This window comes from Zea mays, chromosome 1 (genome assembly GCF_902167145.1).
Source record: "Zea mays cultivar B73 chromosome 1, Zm-B73-REFERENCE-NAM-5.0, whole genome shotgun sequence".
NCBI classification, from domain to species: Eukaryota; Viridiplantae; Streptophyta; class Magnoliopsida; order Poales; family Poaceae; genus Zea; species Zea mays.
The window spans coordinates 3,431,955-3,453,198 of NC_050096.1; the positions used below are offsets into that span (position 1 = coordinate 3,431,955).

Sequence of the window (21,244 nt, forward strand, 5' to 3'; positions counted from 1 at the left end):
AACAAAAAAACATATATTAGACAAAATCACAAACACAACAAAATCTGATTCGTGTGGGCACAAAGACAATTTAAAAATATGTTTATAGTTAAAAAAACAAAAAATGATGAATTGTTATGATACAAAAATAAATCACACATTACTTAAACTAATTAGCTGTACGAGAGTGTTACCTGAAAACGTCTAAAAAACCAAACATCTAAAAAAATATAGGGGAAGTGCATAAATATACAAACACTTATGATGTATAATAAATATTATTAGATTGATTTGAGTATGGAGTATACTTTTAAAATATATTTGAATATATAAATATTAATACTGTCTTTTAGAGGTAAGTATTCATAGTGTTATTAAAATTTTAAGTTAAACTTTTAAATTTTTAACTCAAAAATTGAGATCAGAAATGGGACGTGCACATTTATGTTGGGACGAAGGATTTTCCAACCCCATCATCCTACCACGCTAGCGGCGGTACGGTAGAGTTTGGCCGCTTGGCATTTGCCCATGGGAGACGGAGACGGAGGGAGACGCACCACGTGACCTTGTTTTGCACCAGCTGTACCAAACAATCCCCTTCTCCGCTGCCGTCGGTGGTGTGGTTCGCCTCCCACTCACGCTACCAGCTGGGCTGGGAGGGACTGGGCCAAACCAAGACCATCCCATACCTCTTCTCCCCTGCCGGTGGTGTGGTTCACCTCCCACTTACTCACTCACTCACTCGCGGACACTGCCACAAACTTCCGCCCCAGATCTCCGTATATAACACGCCGGCGGCCCGTCCGTCCGGGCTCCTGACTCCGGATCCACCGCCGCCGCGCCGCACTCTCCCTCTCACTCCACCGCCGAAGTACTCCCCGCCTGCCACTGCCAGCCTGTGCCTGCACAAAAGCAAAAATGGCGCCTTGGCCGCGGCGGCCCGTGCTGACGCTGGTGCTGCTCCTGCTGCTCGCGCTCCTGTGCTCCCATGTCGCGCTCTGCTCCTCCGCCGAACCGGGGAAACCCAAGCCCAAGCCCAAGGTCTCCGGCAGCCGCAAGGCGCTGCTTGCGGACAACGACGGCGACGAGGTGCCCGCCGCCAAGCCGGGCAAGTCGGCCGCGGCGGGGAAGACCAAAAAGAAGCTGCTCGCCGGCGACGCCACTTCCAAGAACCAGACCAAGGTTGCCAAGGCTAAGAAGCCAGAGTCAGCTGCCGCGGCGAAAGGGGCCGCCAAGAAGCCCGCTGGCAAAGCGGCTGCGGCTGCGGGTGGTGACGCCGCCATTGCCAAGGTCTCCAAGGCCCCCAAGACCCCCAAGGCGGACAAGGCCAAGGTGCCGAAGCCGGACAAGGCGGCGACTGCGGCGGCGGCTGGTGCCAAGACCAAGGGCGCCGATTCGGCCAAGCCTGCCAAGGTTTCCAAGACGGGCGCCAAGGCGGTGAAGCCGCCCAAGACGGCCAAATCTGAGGCTGCCACCGCGGTTGGGAAGGCAAAGAAACCGCCGCCGGCAAATTCGACCGTGGATGCCGGTGCCAAGACGGCCAAATCCGGCAAGAAGGCTCCGGTGGTCGTCGACGCCGAGGTGAAGGCGAATGCGACCGTCGTGAGCAAGGAGAAGTCAGCGGCGACGGAGACGGTGGAGATGGAGGATGAGGAGGAGGTGGTGTTGGCCAAGGAGGCGGGGGAGGGCACGGACGATCTCATCTCCGAATTCCGGGACCTACCCAGTCGGCTGCAGGAGACGCTGATGCCGGACCTGGCGCGCCTCTCGCACCACTCCAAGGCGTACCTGTCCGCGGCGAACGCCGGGATCGCCGACGGCGTGCGCCCGATCCTGGGCGGCCGGTGGGCGGCGGTGGCCGCCTCCGCGGCGTCGGTGGCGGTGCTGCTGCTGCCGCTCTTCATGCTCACCGCGCTGGTGCGCCGGATGGGCCCGTACCTGCCGCTCCTCCACCGCGCGCTGCTGCTGGCGCAGGCGTACCTCGCCATCTACTTTGCCACGCTCGCGCTCGCCGCGGCCGCCACGGGGCTGGAGCCGCTGCGCTTCTTCCACGCGGCCTCCCCCGCCGCCTACGCCTGGACGCAGGCCGCGCAGTCCCTCGGCTTCATGGGCTACCTCGTGCTCCAGATGGTGGACCTCGTTGCTGTCTTCTCGGACGCCGCCTCCCCCGAGGACGAAGGCAACGGGGACGCTGCCAAGGCGCTCGGCCTTGCGCAGATGGTGGTGGGCCTCGCCGTCGGTCTGCACTACTACGCCGCCGTCTTCCACCGCGCGGCGGCGGGAGAGGCGCCCCGCGCCAACTGGCGCGTCTACGCCGTGTACGCCGCCTGCTTCGCCATCGTGTGCGCCTGCGCGCGTGCCGAGAGGAGGAAGAAGGCCTACCTCGCGGGCACCGACGGCGCCGCGGAGGAGTGGAAGAAGAGCTGAGCTGCTTATCTCAGGATACACGACTAGATCAGAATTCGGGACTCAGTAAGGATTTGTCTGAAAAAGATCCCAATATGGTTATGGTGAAAACTCAGAATTTAGGAAGAAAAGGAGGGTATAAAAGGAAAAAAACTGGAAGCTGTGATTCTTTTCCTTTTCTACATTTATTATTATTCATATAAGATGTTCCCCCTTTCGTGTTAAGTTATTGGTTCGAGTACAGAGGGATAATAAACTCATAAACCTGTATGGAACGACCAGGTTTATTTCATGGATTTCACTGGCTCTGGCCATGTCAACTTCACTGCTCTGTTCGTGAACGTGCATTGATCAGATAGCTTGATACTCTGCTTATTTTACATTGCACAAAAGTAGGCGCAAAAAACAAATCTGAATACATAATTGATCAACAACAGATACAGAATGCGGACGCTACATTCTGCATGGTTTTACCACTTCATCTGCATGGTTTTACCACTTCATCAGCACATAAATGTTCAGTGACTACAGACAAATGTGATGACTCCAACATGAATTCCTTGCAGGGTTTTACCACTTCTGCGGCCATTGAAGATCTATATAGTTCGTTTCACTTGGACCAAGCCTGCAACGCAAATCCCATGACCTGCGAGTGCCTCCACCAGCGATTTGTTCGTGAGCTGACAGCGTCATCCATGCTGCTTGCTTCATGCTCTCGATCCCCAGCCTCCCAGTCTCACTTGGAGGCTGCTACAACTGGCAATAGGATCAGCACAGTGGCATGTGTGGCCTTTTGGTGACAACGTAGTGACCAAACTCGGTGACGACATGCTTACCGGCAACAGAATTCGGTTTGCCAATAAGAAATATATCCAGCACATCAGTGGTGACAACATAGTGACCAAACTGACCAGATGTCTTGTTGAACAGTGATCCTAAATATGAGCCCCAAACAGATGGATTACCTGAGCATGGAACTAATTATCGGACCAGGAATTTAGAAAGGGTTATAGATATCTGCTTTCCTTGCTATCTGCATGGCTCTGCATCCAATTGGCCCGACCCTTTTGTTCAGATCCGGTTGTGGATGGATTCCAAGCTATCTCCACCAAAAGCACCTCTTGCGCAGCAACATCTTTTCCCCGGCCTTAGATTAGGACTAATGGTTGTATGCATTATTTGCCATCAATGTCAGAAACCGATCCCTAATCCAAGAACAAGACCACGTGAATTAACATGGGATAATAAATATGATATCTTGCAACAATGAAAGGCTGAAAGATACTCACCAGCAACCGTTTATCAAATCTTTCAGCTTCTATCTCCAGCAACATAGCAGCTTCATCCATCCCGTGTGCAGTGTATGCCTGAATCATGGTGGCATAAGTTATTCTGTCAGGCTTGCACCTCTTCTCCTTCATAAGCTGCAGCATCTCCTCCATGATTTTGATATCCCCAGACTTGGCATATGCGCTTATCACACAGTTAAAGAATGGTGTGTCCAAGACAACATTAGTGTTCTCGGTCTGTCGAATGACCCCCGCAACCTTATCAAGAAGCCCGGCTTTGCTGTACCCGTTAACCAGCGAGCAGTAGGTGATGGGGTTGGGTTTGACACCCTGAATTTTCATAAGACGGAAATAGTACTCCATCTTTTCGATGTCGCCAGCACGTCCGAAACACTCTATTACTGTGTTGAAGGTAACGGCAGTTGGTGAGAAGAACCGTTTCTTCATGTATCTGAATATCGACATCATCTTGACATACATGCCAGCCTTACCATAAGACCTGATCATGATGTTGAACGTCTTGGTATCTGGCTCAACACCCATCAGCTGAAACTCACTGTAACTCTTCTCCATCTCATCTGTTCTTCCATGGTTGCCATACGCCCCGACGACGGAGTTCATGGTGTAAATGTCCGGCACATTGCTACCACTCTCAAGCATGGTGGAGAGCGCACCCTCCATCTCCTCGAACATGGCGGCCTTGCCGTACCCGTCAATTATCGCGTTGTGGATAACCGAATTGCATTCGATCCCCAGGTACGACATCTCGTCGAGAACGGCAGGGATCAGATCGAAGCGGCGCGACTTGGCGCAGCAATCAACGAGGACGGAGAAGGTGTACCCGTCCGGCTTGCAGTCAGCGGCGCCTTTCATCTGCTCGACAGCGGCCAGCGCGTGCTCCAGCAAGCCGCTGTAGCCGTACGCGCCGATAAGCGCCGTGTACACGTCTGCCGTCGGCCGGAGCCGCTCCGAGAGCATCTCCCTGAAGAGGCCGGCGGCGGGACCGGGCTGCCGGCACTTGCCGAGCATCATCAGCAACCGCGCGTAGGTCTGCGACCTCGGCTCGTACCAGTGCTGCTTCCGCAGCAGCTCGAAGATCTAGTGGCAAGGAAAGCAAGAGAGAGGTAAGAATCGTTGAGGAATGAAGAAGGAAGGCCCTCCGCGTGGAGGAAAGGGGGGAAAGCGGAGGGAGGGAGGGGACCTCGAGGGCGGACTCCCAGCGGCAGGCGGCGACAGCGGAGTCGAGGGCCTCGAGGACGGCGCGGGGCCAAAGGTTCGTGGACTGCTGCCGCGCGGCCGCAGCCTTGCGGGAGACGCCCGAGATGGCGGCCTCTGTGCGGAGGATGCGGGCGAGGGCGTCCGGCTGCTCGTACTCGGCCTCGGTCTCGCGGGTGGACGGGGACGAAGACGGTTTCTGCCGCCGACGCCGGCGGCCGGTGCCGCGTCGGGCAGCAGGCACGACAGGCGCACGGCTGGCGCGGGGAGCCGCGGCCGGGGAGCTGGTGGGCGGGAGCGGCGTCGGCAGGTTCATGGCGCTACGGGGACCTGGAATCGCTGGATGAGATAATTCAGTTCCAAATAGTGAAACAGGGTCGATGAGCGGCGAGACAAATTCAGCAGGGCCGTGGATTTGCTGGACGCCGGAGCGGCGTGTGCCGTCGCAGAGTGCGAGTATGTGCTTGGTAATTTGGTATGTTACGGCTTCATGTAGTCCATTTTAACAAAAAAAAACAGTTCTATTTTTTTTAAAAAAAATACTAGTCAGCCGATTTAGATCTATAAAATTTAGGGTCTGTTTGTTTACCCTCTTGATTATATAATCCAGCTTAAATAAGTTAAGTGATAAACAAACAATCCACATACTATTAGGTAGATTACGTAATCAAGATATTTAGATTATAATAATACACAAACAAATCAGCTTATATAATCCATAAGCTGAATTATATAATCTCATAGGGAAACAAATAAGGCCTTAGATTCGCTACATTGATAAATTAGGAAATAGATTCACCATTTTGATGACATTTTATAAGAAATGTTGTTTAGGAACTAAATTCAAATTACATTGATAAATTAGGAAATAGATTCACCATTTTGATGACATTTTATAAGAAATGTTGTTTAGGAACTAAATTCAAACAGTGGAGCTGAATTATATAATCTCATAATGTTTGTTTCAAATTCATGTGGATTGAGGGAAAACAAATCCACTACTAGTCAAAATTTACCTCGATCCACTCCAATACCTCTCAATCCACATGATTATGGGATGAAACGAACAAGACAATGTGTTAACTCTCCAATCTCCATGCTTGTTTGATCTCATTACAAAATACGCTGAACACAGCTGAAAGCCCGGCACTACATCACAGTTCACCAGCCTAAAAACTGGGAATGCAAAAGGTTCGGTGTAAAAGTTTGTGACAGCCATTACATTTGAAGTATCAGCAGCACAGGTCACTTGGCATACTTAAAAAAGACAGGCAAGGTGTCAACGGCAAGCAATCCATTTAACCAATTTCTTTGAGATGCAGAACTTTTGTTCCAATCAACAACGGTTACCAGCATCACGTTACAAGACAGCATTCAGACATATACTCGGAACAGTAACTCTTACGCAGACACACGGCTGCTCCGGGTACACTTGGCACGGCAAAATCATGTTGCTTACCACTTCCTCCTACTGGGTTCTTCCGAATCGACTGGCTACAAAAGATTTAAAGCATTGGTTATAATTATAAGTAATAGAATTCAAAGATGATTGAGAATCAGATGTAGCAAGCCGATAAGTATGTGCTTTTAAAGTTATGCCACTGAACGTCCATTTTCCTTCACATTTCGGTGTATTCACTCTGCAATTAAAGCATACAACTTCACGGAATTTCCTTACCTAGTATTGGTCATAACCATGGCTTCTCCTCTTATCATAGCGGTCATAAACAGGGCATCTGCCCTGTCGTTAGATCTGGGCATAAAACCCGAGCCCAAAGCCCTAAACCCGAAATAACCGAACCCGTACCCGTTTAGTCCGAAGCCCGTTACCCAAACAGATCCAGCGGGTAACGAAACTGGATACCCGAACTAATTTCGGGCCTAATTGGGTAGTAACTCGCGGTACCCGAAGTACCCATTCTACCCGAAATACCTAGCACCGTCCATTCAGTCACCAGGTCGAGCGCTAGGCAACAGCGACACAGCCCACGGGCCACGAGCCCACGACCCAGTTAGCAAACTACGAAACCTGGCAACCCTAGCTATCCCTGTCCAGCGGCGGCTGTGGGCTGCGGCTCTCTCGTCCCTGTCCAGCGGCGGCCGGCGGCTGTGGCTCTCTCCCTGTCTCCACTCTCCAGCGCAAGGAGCAAGACAATCTCTCCCTGCCTCCGCTCTCCAGCGCAAGGAGCAAGACAGGCAGCCAGCAAGACAGTCGCGGAGGGTGCCGTCCGCAGAGCCGGAGCCGGAGACGGCGACAGCGGCAGCCCCATCGTCGTCACCGATGCCAGGCAGGAGGTCACCGTCTCGCAGTTCGTCGCACAGCTAGGTTCGTTTCGTAAATACAGTACAAGCCAGTAATGACAGCGATGAACGAGCTAGTGGGTGGGATGTTCACACCCAAGTATTATTAATTTAATCTATAGCTAATGGGATCGTTGTTGATTTTTTTGACAGATGAGGCAGCCCGGCGGAGGCTGAACAGCATGCACCAGGCAACAACGGAGCAACCAGACCTTAACAAACCGAAGTTGTGAACGGTGAACGCTCCAGATTCAAGCTGAATATTGATTCAATGTTTCGGGTAGTCGTAGCGATCATATACAGGGCTTCGCTCCAGATTCAACCAGACCTTAATATTGATTCAACAGGCTGTCGTAGCGATCATATACAGGGCTTCGCCTTTCATACATTGCTCCATCACGACGATCATACCCAGGATAGCGTCCGCGCCGATCACAATTTGGACTGTACTCCTGTCGGTACCTTGGGCTAGGTGAGCGCATGTAGGCACTGCCGCGACACCTGTCATAAGGAACCTCGCTTGGGGCTCCCGTACCTGTCATCTCTCTCGCCATCATCATCCCAGAAGGCATATTCAACAGTTACTACCCTGTCCAATATGGTGCTGTAGGCAACCAAAAGATAGCACCCAATTAGGACAATTTTTAGCTGTAAAACAAAAAAGATTCAGTGCAACTAAACTATGGTGTAGGCAAGGAATTCATGACAAGGCACCACTTAAAAAAAATCAGTACTACTCAGTTTAAGATACACCAAGCTAGGGAGGCAAACACGAATATAAGGACAAAAGGCAGAAAATTACCAAAAGAATCACCATGTCTACTAAATCTATCTTAGGACCTATTTGGTGGAGCTCTATTTGATTATTATTTTTTCTCAAAAACGCAGAAGAAATGTGCCTCATTATATTAAGAAGAAAGGGAAAATGGTCTGAGATGACCAAATACAAGGGTATCCTTATGGAGGTCAGAAACACAGAAAAATGAAACAATCCATCAACACACACAACCACTCAAAATACACTAGACCTCAAGAAAGGGGGGGGGGGGGGCACTGGCCTCATCGACCCATACCCCCAGCCATACCCCATAAAATAGCTTCATCATGAATATTTGATTATGATTCTATGATACAAGTGATTATATGGCCGAAAGTGATTCTCTTTGATTCTTGAGTATAAACTCTCAAAGTCACGATGGAGAATCACTTCATAGAATAAGGAGAGAAACACTTCTCTCTGAAAAACTGTTTGGCAGACCTCCTGCTTGATTCAACAGAGAATCAGCTTCGGAAGCTCTGCTGAACGGGGCCTTACTGCTGATGTGTAACAAAAGATCAACATGGAGGCACTTCTGCGGAAACTTGAATAAATATTAGACCCTACAAACTGAATTCCATTGAAAGGAAACAGTTCATGTGTAATATCTCAGAGTGCTATCAGAATAAGTGAAAAAGTTGCAAGAGAATAACAGTATCACTTCAAGGGCAAAATGTCCATATCTATTTTTGTCAAAGAAATTTGAAAGAAAATGCCCGAGAATGAAAATATGCTGGAGGGTATAAGAAGATGCTATGTAGTTATCACTTCCATGTTGACACTATAACCTAATTTATTAGATGGAACATATATGTGAATAAGTAGGAAACTATTAAAGTAAGTGTGCATAACTTAATGTGACATATATACTACTCTATTAAGAACCTAATGTGGACACCTGGTGCTACCACGGCTTCACCATCCGCGCTGATGCTCTATGCCCGCCACACAAGTCCCGACTGGTTCGCCCGCCAAAACGTGCCCCGCCTCGACGGCTTCACCCTCCACGCTGACGCTCTAGGCCCACCACACGAGTCCCAACTGGTTCTCCTGCCTCGGCGCCGTGCAGTATGGGCCCCACATCCAGCGTCCGTGCAACGCTCTCTCAGCTACTACCTTGTGGATCCCCTGTGCAAAAAAAAATAGTGCAAAGCGAGCACTCGAATCCACGGTCCCCTACTCTAGAAATTTGGAGCTAACCACCAGACCACACGTAACTTAATGTTTAGAAATAAACAATAATTATATTTGAATAAATATCTCAATAGCTATTTATATGATATATAATAACGGTAGCAAAGCATAGGCAACTGGCTAGTTTACAAATAAGAAACCAATATACCATCATCAAGGTCAGTAGTACAGCTCCAAGAGCGAGGGATACGATCCCGTATATTGAAAATAAAGGGCGTGTTCGGCTGGCTACAAGCCGACACTGTTGCAGCTGTTTGGACTGCTGCAGCTGCAATCCATAGAGAGAAAAATACTGTAGAAGCCGCAGCCGCAGCCGGATTGCAGCCGCAGCAAGCCGCAGCGAACAAGCTGAAAAGAATGTCCTAGTTATAATCTAGGGGCGGGAAACATGATTACATGGGACTGGGAGCAGCAGCAACTGAACAACACGATAATGGCAGAAGGATGGCAAGCCATAAGATAAGAATACCTCTTGTCAGTGCTCTTGATAGCAGCATTAGCTTCCTCTTGCGTCTCATACTGTACAAACGCAAAGTTCCTTTGAACGCGAATGTTAGTGTGTATGGGGTCAAAATTGATAACAAAGAGGGTTCTCGTTGCCTTTACATCCCCAGTAGGTCTACCACGACTCTTTGGCACCGGTTCAACTTGCTGAACGATTTAAAGATATAAATGGGGTCAATTAACAGATTTATAAATGTTTTTCAAAATGGAAGTGACAAAAAATATCCATCCAGGCATAGAGCAACAGACAAGGAATTACCCTGGACCATCCAACAGAGAGTCAGCGCCTGTTATAACCAAAAGACACGTTGTCAAGTCGCCTTATAGCATCCTCTGCATCGAACTCATCTTCAAAGGGAATGAAAGCATAGCCTACAACAGATATATTGACAGAGAAACTGAGCATTGACTTTCATGATTCCCCTTGCCCCCGCCACAACTACTAGTATCAATGTTTTGAAGTCGTCGGATTAATCGAGATTAATCACGTTAGTCGGACGACTTGGTGATTAATGCTGTCCAACTAATCGTGATTAATCGTGATTAATTGTCCAAGTCAGTCAGCCAGAACGACCAACAAGTCATCCGACTTGAAAACATTGACTAGTATATAATACAACGCAAAAAGTAAAAACACAACAAATTTGCAAACATGCACATGTCCCATGAAAACATATGTGCTGGACGATTAGGTGTAGCGAACTTGCGACATAGCAAGGACCAAGGAGATAAGTGCACTATGAACATATACCATACAAGGTCTAGCGCAAGATCGGTTGAGACTGGTTGGGGGTTCCACTAGGATACGAATGTTGACCGCACACTCATTTACACAGATACAAACCAGTGCTCCTGACTCCAGGTTCTGCACTTATGATTAGATACAGGACAAGCAAGATCTAGCGCAAGATCCGTTAAGACTGCTGGGGGGATTGATTCTATAAGCATAGGAATGTTCATGGCACACTCATTAACACAAATACAAGCCAGTGCTCCTGACTCTAGGTTCCACATTTAGGATTAGATTCAGGACAAACAGAACTAGCATTTCATTATTAAATAAGCATTTGCACTGATGGTCTGGTACAAATATCCATGGCGCAATGAAAACACAAATACATTACAAACTATCGCTCCAGACTCCACCAGATACTGCATTTTGGATTAGACTCAGGACATGCAGAATTAGTGTAAGCGCCAGGCGAGTACCTAACTTCATGTCGATCCGACTGATGGGGGCTATACTGGTGGGTGACGTGGTCGAAGTTGCCGCAGAAGACCGGCCTCATGGTATCCGTCTCTCCGCTGCCTCCTCCGCGGCAGAACTTTGAACCTCCCCCCGCCCGTCCCAACAAAAAAAAAAACCTTGTTGTCCCCTCGGAGCAAGGCGACGCTAGCGCTGCGAAAAAAACAATGGGGGCGCCCTCCCCCCCGGGTAATCGATCGGTCGAGACTCGAGAGGACTAATAACTCCACTGGGGACGTATGGAGAGCACCGGGAAGGCGTCGGGTTTGAAAGGGCGATGAGCACCAACCTCCAGCGACGCCGACGGGTCGGAACTCGGAAGCGAACGCGAATGGCCCGCGTGCGGTAAAAAATACCCTAGGGGCAGAGGCAGTTAGCGGTCGGTCGCTGGGGATTGTGCTGTGACTGTGAGCGGGGGCGCGACGTGAACGTGACGCCATCGGCCATCGCGATGCACCGTGCGTCGGTGCGTGCAGGAGGTCGAAACGAGAGCCCGTCCGGCCCAGGTTACTTGCCCTCGGTCAGTAAGGCCCACACGTGTTCTTGTTCCGGGCCTTACAGCTCGGCAGGCTCTGGGCGAGATTCAAGAGGTTGAACTCGAACCAAGCTAAACCCAGTCTTTAGGGCTCCTTCAGACCAGACATCTCCTCTTCACGTTTCTTCAAAAAAAAAAAAAAACCATCTCCTCATGAATCGATATTTTTCATTCACCCTACAGAATAAATATTGTATCTAACAGTTTAGTAGTTATAGTGATTGTTTTGTAGGTCTGTGTATAGGCGCCGACCGATCGATGGAACTCTCGCAGGAAGCTTGAAACTGAAAGACGATGGAGCCTAGCTACTCCGAGCCAAATAGAGATGAAGGGAATAATAGAGAGATGTTATATTTCAGAATCTTGAATTTTTTTTATCAAGATAAAATACGTACCGAATAATGGTAAAATTATGTGATGTCTATGTCCAAAAAAAAAAGGTGAACGAGAAATGAAGGGAAGAACGATTTGATAGGGCTTGCATTGCATGCTTGTGCACAGCAGTACAGCACAGGGGGCGGGGCGTCGCACACACAGATCAAGATGGATCTCCCGAATCCTCCTACTCCTACTGGCTAGCTCGCTCATCTCTATATGCCTGGCTGTCTCGCTGCAACCAGGGCCTGAAAACCCGGGTAGCAAGCACGCGGCTGGCGTGCATCAGTTTACCTAGCTAGCTAGCTAGGAGCCGCGCGTGCGCTAACTGTGCCGTCGTCGTGTAGTACCTTGTACCTATAGCCAATGCATGCATGCATGCCGCGCGCATGCAAAATAGCATGATGCATGGATGCCCTCGATGAGCTAGCTAGAGAAGCAATCAGCTCATGCGCGAGCAGTGAACAGTCTCAAGCAACAATAGTGCACGGCGTGAGCTTCTATACTAGCTCCTAAGTCCATCTCCATCAACAGCACTTTTACAGAGTGAAATTTGAAATAAAGAGTATGATATGAGTCTACAAATAGCCTAATGGTGATTACCGTGTAAAACTGTGTTTATAGAGTAGAATTTAAAATAGGAGATAGAGATTAGTATTAGTTTGCTGAGTTTTTCGAACGTTCGTCCCGTATATATGGGCTGAGCCATGCGTGGAAAGGTGAGGGGGAGCAGGATGTTTGGTTGGCTATGTAACTGTGTATACAATGGATGTGATTGACTCAACTGTTGGATGTGGCGATACACCCAATTTGTCCACGTGCCAGCCTCGCACAAGTGTGGTAGATACGTCTGCTCATGCAAACAAACCAAACAATACATACAGACATTCTTTTTTTCCTTCTGTACAAAAAAAACCAGGAGAGAGGAGAGGAGAGGACACGTACACCCCTAGTAATAAGACCCATGCAGTAATCGGTGGTCTACACAACTACACCTGCAATGCAGGCAACGCAATAACCCACATGCAGATGCACAAAAAAAACGTCGGTCCGTACTATATAGGCGCGGCGCGGCGATAACATGTTCGGTTGGCAGTGGGTTTGATTTTAGGACTAATTTTTAGTCACTCTATTTTATTATATTTTAGTCTCTAAATTATTAAATATAAAAATTAAAATCTGTATTTAATAATTTATTGTATTTAATAATTTACAGACTAAAATAGAATAAAATAGACATTAGCCCCTAAAAAACAAACAACCTCTAACGTTCCACGAAAATTAAATGTGCTCTCCTAGTAGGATTATTACTAGCAGCTCTCTACTCCTATGTGATTTACGAAATTAATTGTGCTCCGAGAGCCCGAGACTAGCTTTGTTAAGACAGTTCATCTGAATGTGCTTAGCTATATCTACTCGCATGTGCTGCCCGTGCATGCATGCATGACAGCAGACCACCGGCAACAATCACTACAGCAGAACTACTGCATCCCTAGTACAGGTACAGCTGTATCGTCGCGCGCCTAGCTAGTTAATTAAGCGGCTTGTTTAACTAATGGAAATGATCCGAGGAACCGAAAGCCACTCTCGCAGCACTTGCGCTTTTGTATATGGTCTGGGAACCAGCTGAACTAAAAGCTAATGACTGTTCCGTACTTGCGCTCCCACCAGGGTTTCTTTAGCGTCCTTAGCATCTCGTCGTTATTTTATTTATATAGTCCTTGCGAAACTTAGTTATTAAGCTAGTCTCACCGGCCAACCAGTGGCGGACCACCCTAGCCCCAAAACCCATTAAAGCCCAGTTTGAGAACTACATTTTTCCAAATGATTCATATTTTCTCAAAGAAAAATAAACTAATTTCTCTTAGAAAAATAAAAATCGCATGGAAAAATAGGGTTTCCAAACTAGGTCTAAACTATAGGTATTAGGTATAAAAATATTACTCTTAAGCAGCATCTTTTTATTTATTTGCATTGACGTGTACACGGCGACGGCACAACGCATCACCACAACATGTGAAATTGACTCCTAGGCTTGCAGCTGCACCATATGGCTATTTGGTTCTAAAAACTAGCGTTCCAGGCACATGTGGACTACGCCAAGCAGATGTAGACTACGCCTCCCACGTGTTCCAGACTCGGTACGACATTTTGCATACTCGTCGTTCGCGCCAAGTCACTTAGGTAGGAGAAGCTCGGGCTCACCATACATACAAATACCATAAATATAATCGATAACACTCATCGGTCATTTCTCATACAATTATATGTACGTGCGCAGTATATTACCATCATATTATATTACTAATTTAAGTTGTGTTTAGATAGAAGTGATCGGAAAGAAGTTATCCACGTGCCCGAACCATGATTAGGTTTTTTCCTTTTAGTGCTCTCAAAAACTTTTCTCCTCTTCTTTCTCTCTCTTTCTCTTTCTGGTGACATCTCGTTGGGTTTCAACTCTAACCTACAACAACTTGCTTGGGACTAAAAGGATATGTTAATATTGATGATGTTGTTATTTTTTATTTTTTATTGTTAAGATGCCAGATAACTTTTATACTTTTTATTCTAAAATGTTAGATGATTGTACGATTTTTTTATTTGATTATATTATATTTGGTATTTTTTATTACATACATATTTGTTGGCTGTTGCATTTATATTATTGTCGGTGTTCGGACTAATGGTCCTAACCAACTAGTAAATAATACCGCGTGTTCAGAATCTAGATGGTGTGCGAGTTGACTGATAGTCGCCTAGAGGGGGGGTGAATAGGGCGAAACTGAAACTTTCAAAAATAATCACAACTACAAGCCGGGTTAGCGTTAGAAATATAATCGAGTCCACGAGAGAGGGCGAAAACAAATCGCAAGCGAATAATGAAGTGAGACACGCGGATTTGTTTTACCGAGGTTCGGTTCTCTCAAACCTACTCCCCGTTGAGGAGGCCACAAAGGCCGGGTCTCTTTCAACCCTTCCCTCTCTCAAACGGTCCCTCGGACCGAGTGAGCTTCTCTTCTCAAATCACTTGGGAATCAAACTTCCCGCAAGGGCCACCACACAATTGGTGCCTCTTGCCTCAATTACAAGTGAGTGTTTGATCACAAGAAAGAATCAAGAAAGAAAAGAAGCGATCCAAGCGCAAGAGCTTAAATGAACACTACAAATCACTCTCTCTAGTCACTAATGCTTTGTGTGGAGTTGGGAGAGGATTTGATCTCTTTTGGTGTGCTTTGCAATGAATGCTAGCTCTTGTATAGTGGTTGGAAGCTGGAAAACTTGGATGCAATGAATGGTGGGGTGGTTGGGGTATTTATAGCCCCAACCACCAAAAGTGGCCGTTGGGAGGCTGTCTGCTCGATGGCGCACCGGACAGTCCGGTGCACACCGGACAGTCCGGTGCACACCGGACAGTCCGGTGCCCCCTGCCACGTCATCACTGCCGTTGGATTCTGACCGTTGTAGCTTCTGACTTGTGGGCCCGCCTGGGTGTACGGTGCACACCGGACATCTACTGTTCCTTGTCCGGTGTGCCAGTATGGGCACGCCTGCCATCTGCGCGCGCTGCGCGCGCATTTAATGCACCGCAGGGATCCGTTGGCGCGGAGATAGCTGTTGCTCCGGAGTCGCACCGAACAGTCCGGTGCACACCGGACAGTCCGGTGAATTATAGCGGACTAGCCGTTGGAGTTTCTCGAAGCTGGCGAGTTCCTGAGGCCGACCTCCCTTGGCGCACCGGACACTGTCCGGTGTACACCGGACAGTCCGGTGAATTATAGCCGAGTCGCCTCTGGAAATTCCCGAAGGTGGCGAGTTTGAGTCTGAGTCCCCCAGGTGCACCGGACATGTCCGGTGGCACACCGGACAGTCCGGTGCGCCAGACCAGGGGTGCCTTCGGTTGCCCCTTTGCTCCTTTGTTAAATCCAAAACTTGGTCTTTTTATTGGCTGAGTGTGAACCTTTTACACCTGTATAATCTATACACTTGGGCAAACTAGTTAGTCCAAAGATTTGTGTTGGGCAATTCAACCACCAAAATTATTTAGGAACTAGGTGTAAGCCTAATTCCCTTTCAATCTCCCCCTTTTTGGTGATTGATGCCAACACAAACCAAAGCAAATATAGAAGTGCATAATTGAACTAGTTTGCATAATGTAAGTGTAAAGGTTGCTTGGAATTGAGCCAATATAAATACTTACAAGATATGCATGGATTGTTTCTTTCTTATATAACATTTTGGACCACTTTTGCACCACATGTTTTGTTTTTGCAAATTCTTTTGTAAATCCATTTCAAAGATCTTTTGCAAATAGTCAAAGGTAAATGAATAAGAGTTTGCAAGGCATTTTCAAGATTTGAACTTTTCTCCCCCTGTTCAAATGCTTTTCCTTTGACTAAACAAAACTCCCCCTAAAGGAGATCCACCTCTTAGTGTTCAAGAGGGTTTTGATATATCCTTTTTGAAATACTACTTTCTCCCCTTTTTGAACATAATAGGATGCCAATTGAAAATATTCTTTGAAAAATTAAGTTTTTGAAATTGGTGGTGGTGCGGTCCTTTTGCTTTGGGCTCATACTTTCTCCCCCTTTGGCATGAATCGCCAAAAACGGAATCATTAGAGCCCATCGAAGTACTATCTTCCCCTTTGGTCATAAGTAAATGAGTTAAGATTATACCAAAGACGAAGTTCGGTCCTTTTGCTTTGGGCTCTTACTCTTTCCCCCAAAGACAAGGTCCTTTTCTTGGAGCGATGGCGAAGGATGAGTTACGGAGTGGAAGCCTTTGTCTTCGCCGAAGACTCCAATTCCCTTTCAATACACCTATGACTTGGTTTGAAATAGACTTGAAAAACACATTAGTCATATCATATGAAAGAGATATTATCAAAGGTATATAAATGAGCTACGTGTGCAATCTAGCAAAAGAAATTGCGCGAATCAAGAATATTGAGCTCATGCCTAAGTTTGGTAAAAGTTTGTTCATCAAGAGGCTTGGTAAAGATATCGGCTAATTGATCTTTAGTATTAATGTAAGAAATCTCGATATCTCCCTTTTGTTGGTGATCCCGAAGAAAATGATACCGAATGGCTATGTGCTTAGTGCGGCTATGCTCGACGGGATTGTCGGCCATTTTGATTGCACTCTCATTATCACAAAGCAAAGGGACTTTGGTTAATTTGTAACCGTAGTCCCGCAGGGTTTGCCTTATCCAAAGCAATTGCGCGCAACAATGACCTGCGGCAATGTACTCGGCTTCAGCGGTGGAAAGAGCGACCGAATTTTGCTTCTTTGAAGCCCAAGACACCAAGGATCTTCCCAAGAACTGGCAAGTCCCCGATGCGCTCTTCCTATTGATTTTACACCCCGCCCAATCGGCATCGGAATAGCCAATTAAATCAAAAGTGGATCCCCGAGGGTACCAAAGCCCAAACTTAGGAGTATAAGCCAAGTATCTTAAGATTCGTTTTACGGCCGTAAGGTGGGATTCCTTAGGGTCGGATTGGAATCTTGCACACATGCAAACGGAAAGCATAATGTCCGGTCGAGATGCACATAAATAAAGCAATGAACCAATCATCGACCGGTATACCTTTTGATCCACGGACTTACCTCCCGTGTCGAGGTCGAGATGTCCATTGGTTCCCATGGGTGTCTTGATGGGCTTGGCATCCTTCATTCCAAACTTGCTTAGGATGTCTTGAGTGTACTTCGTTTGGCTAATGAAGGTGCCCTCTTGGAGTTGCTTTACTTGGAATCCTAAGAAATACTTCAACTCCCCCATCATAGACATCTCGAATTTCTATGTCATAATCCTACTAAACTCTTCACATGTAGACTCGTTAGTAGACCCAAATATAATATCATCAACATAAATTTGGCATACAAACAAGTCATTTTCAAGAGTTTTAGTAAAGAGTGTAGGATCGGCTTTTCCGACTTTGAAGCCATTAGCAATGAGGAAATCTCTAAGGCATTCATACCATGCTCTTGGGGCTTGCTTGAGCCCATAAAGCGCCTTAGAGAGCCTATAGACATGGTTAGGGTACTCACTGTCTTCAAAGCCGGGAGGTTGCTCAACATAGACCTCTTCCTTGATTGGTCCATTGAGGAAGGCACTTTTCACGTCCATTTGATAGAGCTTAAAGCCATGGTAAGTAGCATAGACTAATAATATGCGAATTGACTCAAGCCTAGCTACGGGTGCATAGGTTTCACCGAAATCCAAACCTTCGACTTGGGAGTATCCCTTGGCCACAAGTCGTGCTTTGTTCCTTGTCACCACACCATGCTCGTCTTGCTTGTTGCGGAAGACCCATTTGGTTCCTACAACATTTTGGTTAGGACGTGGAACCAAATGCCATACTTCATTTCTAGTGAAGTTGTTGAGCTCCTCTTGCATAGCCACCACCCAATCCGAATCTTGTAGTGCTTCCTCTACCCTGTGTGGCTCAATAGAGGAAACAAAAGAGTAATGTTCACAAAATTGTGCAACACGAGATCTAGTGGTTACCCCCTTATGAATGTCGCCGAGGATGGTGTCGACGGGGTGATCTCGTTGGATTGCTTGGTGGACTCTTGGGTGTGGCGGTCTTGGTTCTTCATCCTTCTTGTCTTCATCATTTGCATCTCCCCCTTGATCGTTGCCGTCATTTTGAGGTGGCTCATCTTCTTGGTCTTCTTGTTCAACATCTTGAGTCTCATCCTCAACTTGTGTTGGTGGAGATGCTTGCGTGGAGGAGGATGGTTGATCTTGTGCATGTGGAGGCTCTTCGGATTCCTTAGGACACACATCCCCAATGAACATGTTCCTTAGCGCTATGCATGGAGCCTGTTCTTCACCTATCTCATCAAGATCAACTTGCTCTACTTGAGAGCCGTTAGTCTCGTCAAACACAACGTCACAAGAAACTTCAACAAGTCCTGAGGACTTGTTAAAGACTCTATATGCCCTTGTGTTTGAGTCATATCCTAGTAAAAAGCCTTCTACAGTTTTAGGAGCAAATTTAGATTTTCTACCTCTTTTAACAAGTATAAAACATTTGCTACCAAAAACTCTAAAATATGAAATATTTGGCTTTTTACCGGTTAGAAGTTCATAGGATGTCTTCTTGAGGATTCGGTGTAGATACAACCGGTTGATGGCGTAGCAAGCGGTGTTGACCGCCTCGGCCCAAAACCGATCCGAAGTCTTGTATTCATCAAGCATGGTTCTTGCCATGTCCAATAGAGTTCGATTCTTCCTCTCTACTACACCATTTTGTTGTGGGGTGTAGGGAGAAGAGAACTCATGCTTGATGCCCTCCTCCTCAAAGAAGCCTTCAATGTGAGAGTTCTTGAACTCCGTCCCGTTGTCGCTTCTTATTTTCTTGATCCTTAAGCCGAACTCATTTTGAGCCCGTCTCAAGAATCCCTTTAAGGTCTCTTGGGTTTGAGATTTTTCCTGCAAAAAGAATACCCAAGTGAAGCGAGAATAATCATCCACAATAACTAGACAGTACTTACTCCCGCCGATGCTTATGTAAGCAATCGGGCCGAATAGATCCATGTGGAGTAGCTCAAGTGGCCTGTCGGTTGTCATGATGTTCTTGTGTGGATGATGGGCTCCAACTTGCTTTCCCGCCTGGCATGCACTACAAATCCTGTCTTTCTCAAAATGAACATTTGTTAATCCTAAAATGTGTTCTCCCTTTAGAAGCTTATGAAGATTCTTCATCCCAACATGGGCTAGTCGGCGGTGCCAGAGCCAACCCATGTTAGTCTTAGCAATTAAGCATGTGTCGAGTTCAGCTCTATCAAAATCTACTAAGTATAGCTGACCCTCTAACACACCCTTAAATGCAATTGAATCATCACTTCTTCTAAAGACAGTGACACCTACATCAGTAAAAAGACAGTTGTAGCCCATTTGACATAATTGGGAAACAGAAAGCAAGTTGTAATCTAAAGAATCAACAAGAAAAACATTGGAAATAGAATGGTCAGGAGATATAGCAATTTTACCAAGTCCTTTGACCAAACCTTGATTTCCATCCCCGAATGTGATCGCTCTTTGGGGATCTTGGTTTTTCTCATATGAGGAGAACATCTTCTTCTCCCCTGTCATGTGGTTTGTGCACCCGCTGTCGAGTATCCAACTTGAGCCCCCGGATGCATAAACCTACAAAACAATTTTAGTTCTTGACTTTAGGTACCCAAACGGTTTTGGGTCCTTTGGCATTAGACACAAGAACTTTGGGTACCCAAACACAAGTTTTTGACCCCTTGTGTTTGCCCCCAACAAATTTGGCAACTACCTTGCCAGATTTGCTAGTAAGCACATAAGAAGCATCAAAAGTTTTAAATAAAATAGCATGATCATTTGATGCATTAGGAGTTTTCTTTCTAGGCAACTTGGCACAGGTCGGTTGCCTAGAGCTAGATGTCTCACCCTTATACATAAAAGCATGGTTAGGGCCAGAGTGAGACTTCCTAGAATGAGTTCTCCTAATTTTGCTCTCAGGATAGCCGGCAGGGTACAAAATGTAACCCTCGTTATCCTAAGGCATGGGAGTCTTGCCCTTAACAAAGTTGGATAAGTTCTTTGGAGGAGCATTAAGTTTGACATTGTCTCCCTTTAGGTAGCCAATGCCATCCTTAATGCCAGGGCATCTCCCATTATAAAGCATGCTACGAGCAAATTTAAATTTCTCATTTTCTAAGTTGTGCTCAGCAATTTTAGCATCTAGTTTTGCTATATGATCATTTTGTTGTTTAATTAAAGCCATATGATCATGAATAGCATCAATATCAACATTTCTACATCTAGTACAGATAGTGACATGCTCAATGGTAGATGTAGATGGTTTGCAAGAATTAAGTTCAACAATCTTAGCACGAAGTATATCATTTTTATCTCTAAGATCGGCAATTGTAACTTTGCAAACATCAAAATCTTTAGCCTTAGTAATCAAATTTTCATTCTCTAACCTAAGGCTAGCAAGAGAAATGTTTAATTCTTCAATCCTAGCAAGCAAATCATCATTATTATCTCTAGGATTGGGAATTGAAACATTACAAACATGAGAATCAACCTTAGCATTTAAACTAGCATTTTCATTTCTAAGGTTGTCAATCATCTCACGGCAAGTGCTTAGCTCACTAGACAATTTTTCACATTTTTCAACTTGTAGAGCGTAAGCATTTTTAACCTTAACATGTTTTTTATTTTCCTTGATTAGGAAGTCCTCTTGGGAGTCCAAGAGATCATCCTTCTCATGGATGGCACTAATTAGTTCATTTAATTTCTCTTTTTGTTCCATGTTAAGGTTGGCAAAAAGGGTACGCAAGTTATCTTCCTCACCACTAGCATTATCATCACTAGAAGACTCATATTTAGTGGAGGA

The 21,244-nt window shown here is 46.5% G+C and overlaps 3 protein-coding genes and 1 pseudogene across 3 annotated transcripts; 2 read left to right on the forward strand and 2 right to left on the reverse strand.

The window, feature by feature from the left end:
• The first annotated feature begins 756 nt into the window (after positions 1-756).
• Positions 757-2,547, forward strand: LOC100501901 (uncharacterized). The gene has a single exon (NM_001323545.1). It carries the CDS (start codon positions 898-900, stop codon positions 2,404-2,406), a length of 1,509 nt encoding a protein of 502 aa, NP_001310474.1. The 5' UTR covers positions 757-897; the 3' UTR covers positions 2,407-2,547.
• Positions 2,548-2,716: 169 nt separating this feature from the next.
• LOC103630811 (pentatricopeptide repeat-containing protein At3g53170) lies at positions 2,717-5,344 on the reverse strand. The gene is made up of 3 exons (XM_008651876.4): positions 4,876-5,344; positions 3,675-4,772; positions 2,717-3,590 (listed from the first exon to the last, which is right to left on the reverse strand). Exons 1-3 carry the CDS (start codon positions 5,203-5,205, stop codon positions 3,561-3,563), a joined length of 1,458 nt encoding a protein of 485 aa, XP_008650098.1. The 5' UTR covers positions 5,206-5,344; the 3' UTR covers positions 2,717-3,560.
• A 1,241-nt stretch (positions 5,345-6,585) lies between these two features.
• LOC103644382 (uncharacterized) lies at positions 6,586-7,567 on the forward strand. The gene is made up of 3 exons (XM_020547078.2): positions 6,586-6,646; positions 6,946-7,215; positions 7,344-7,567. The coding sequence occupies exons 1-3, from the start codon at positions 6,586-6,588 to the stop codon at positions 7,421-7,423; spliced, it is 411 nt and encodes a 136-aa protein (XP_020402667.1). The 3' UTR covers positions 7,424-7,567.
• Positions 7,421-11,234, reverse strand: LOC103630799 (serine/arginine-rich splicing factor RS31-like; annotated as a pseudogene).
• Between the last annotated feature and the right edge of the window lie 10,010 nt (positions 11,235-21,244).

Excerpts from the sequence above, each read along its gene's own strand:
- LOC103630811 (XM_008651876.4), bottom strand. The coding sequence starts at position 5,205 with ATGAACCTGCCGACGCCGCTCCCGCCCACCAGCTCCCCGGCCGCGGCT. Across the intron at positions 4,773-4,875 it reads GCTGGGAGTCCGCCCTCGAG|ATCTTCGAGCTGCTGCGGAA; the intron begins GTCCCCTCCCTC and ends CCTTGCCACTAG. Across the intron at positions 3,591-3,674 it reads GATTTGATAAACGGTTGCTG|GGATCGGTTTCTGACATTGA; the intron begins GTGAGTATCTTT and ends TTCTTGGATTAG.
- LOC103644382 (XM_020547078.2), top strand. The coding sequence starts at position 6,586 with ATGGCTTCTCCTCTTATCATAGCGGTCATAAACAGGGCATCTGCCCTG. Across the intron at positions 6,647-6,945 it reads TGCCCTGTCGTTAGATCTGG|CGGCGGCTGTGGGCTGCGGC; the intron begins GCATAAAACCCG and ends ATCCCTGTCCAG. Across the intron at positions 7,216-7,343 it reads GCAGTTCGTCGCACAGCTAG|ATGAGGCAGCCCGGCGGAGG; the intron begins GTTCGTTTCGTA and ends TTTTTTTGACAG.
- LOC100501901 (NM_001323545.1), top strand. The coding sequence starts at position 898 with ATGGCGCCTTGGCCGCGGCGGCCCGTGCTGACGCTGGTGCTGCTCCTG.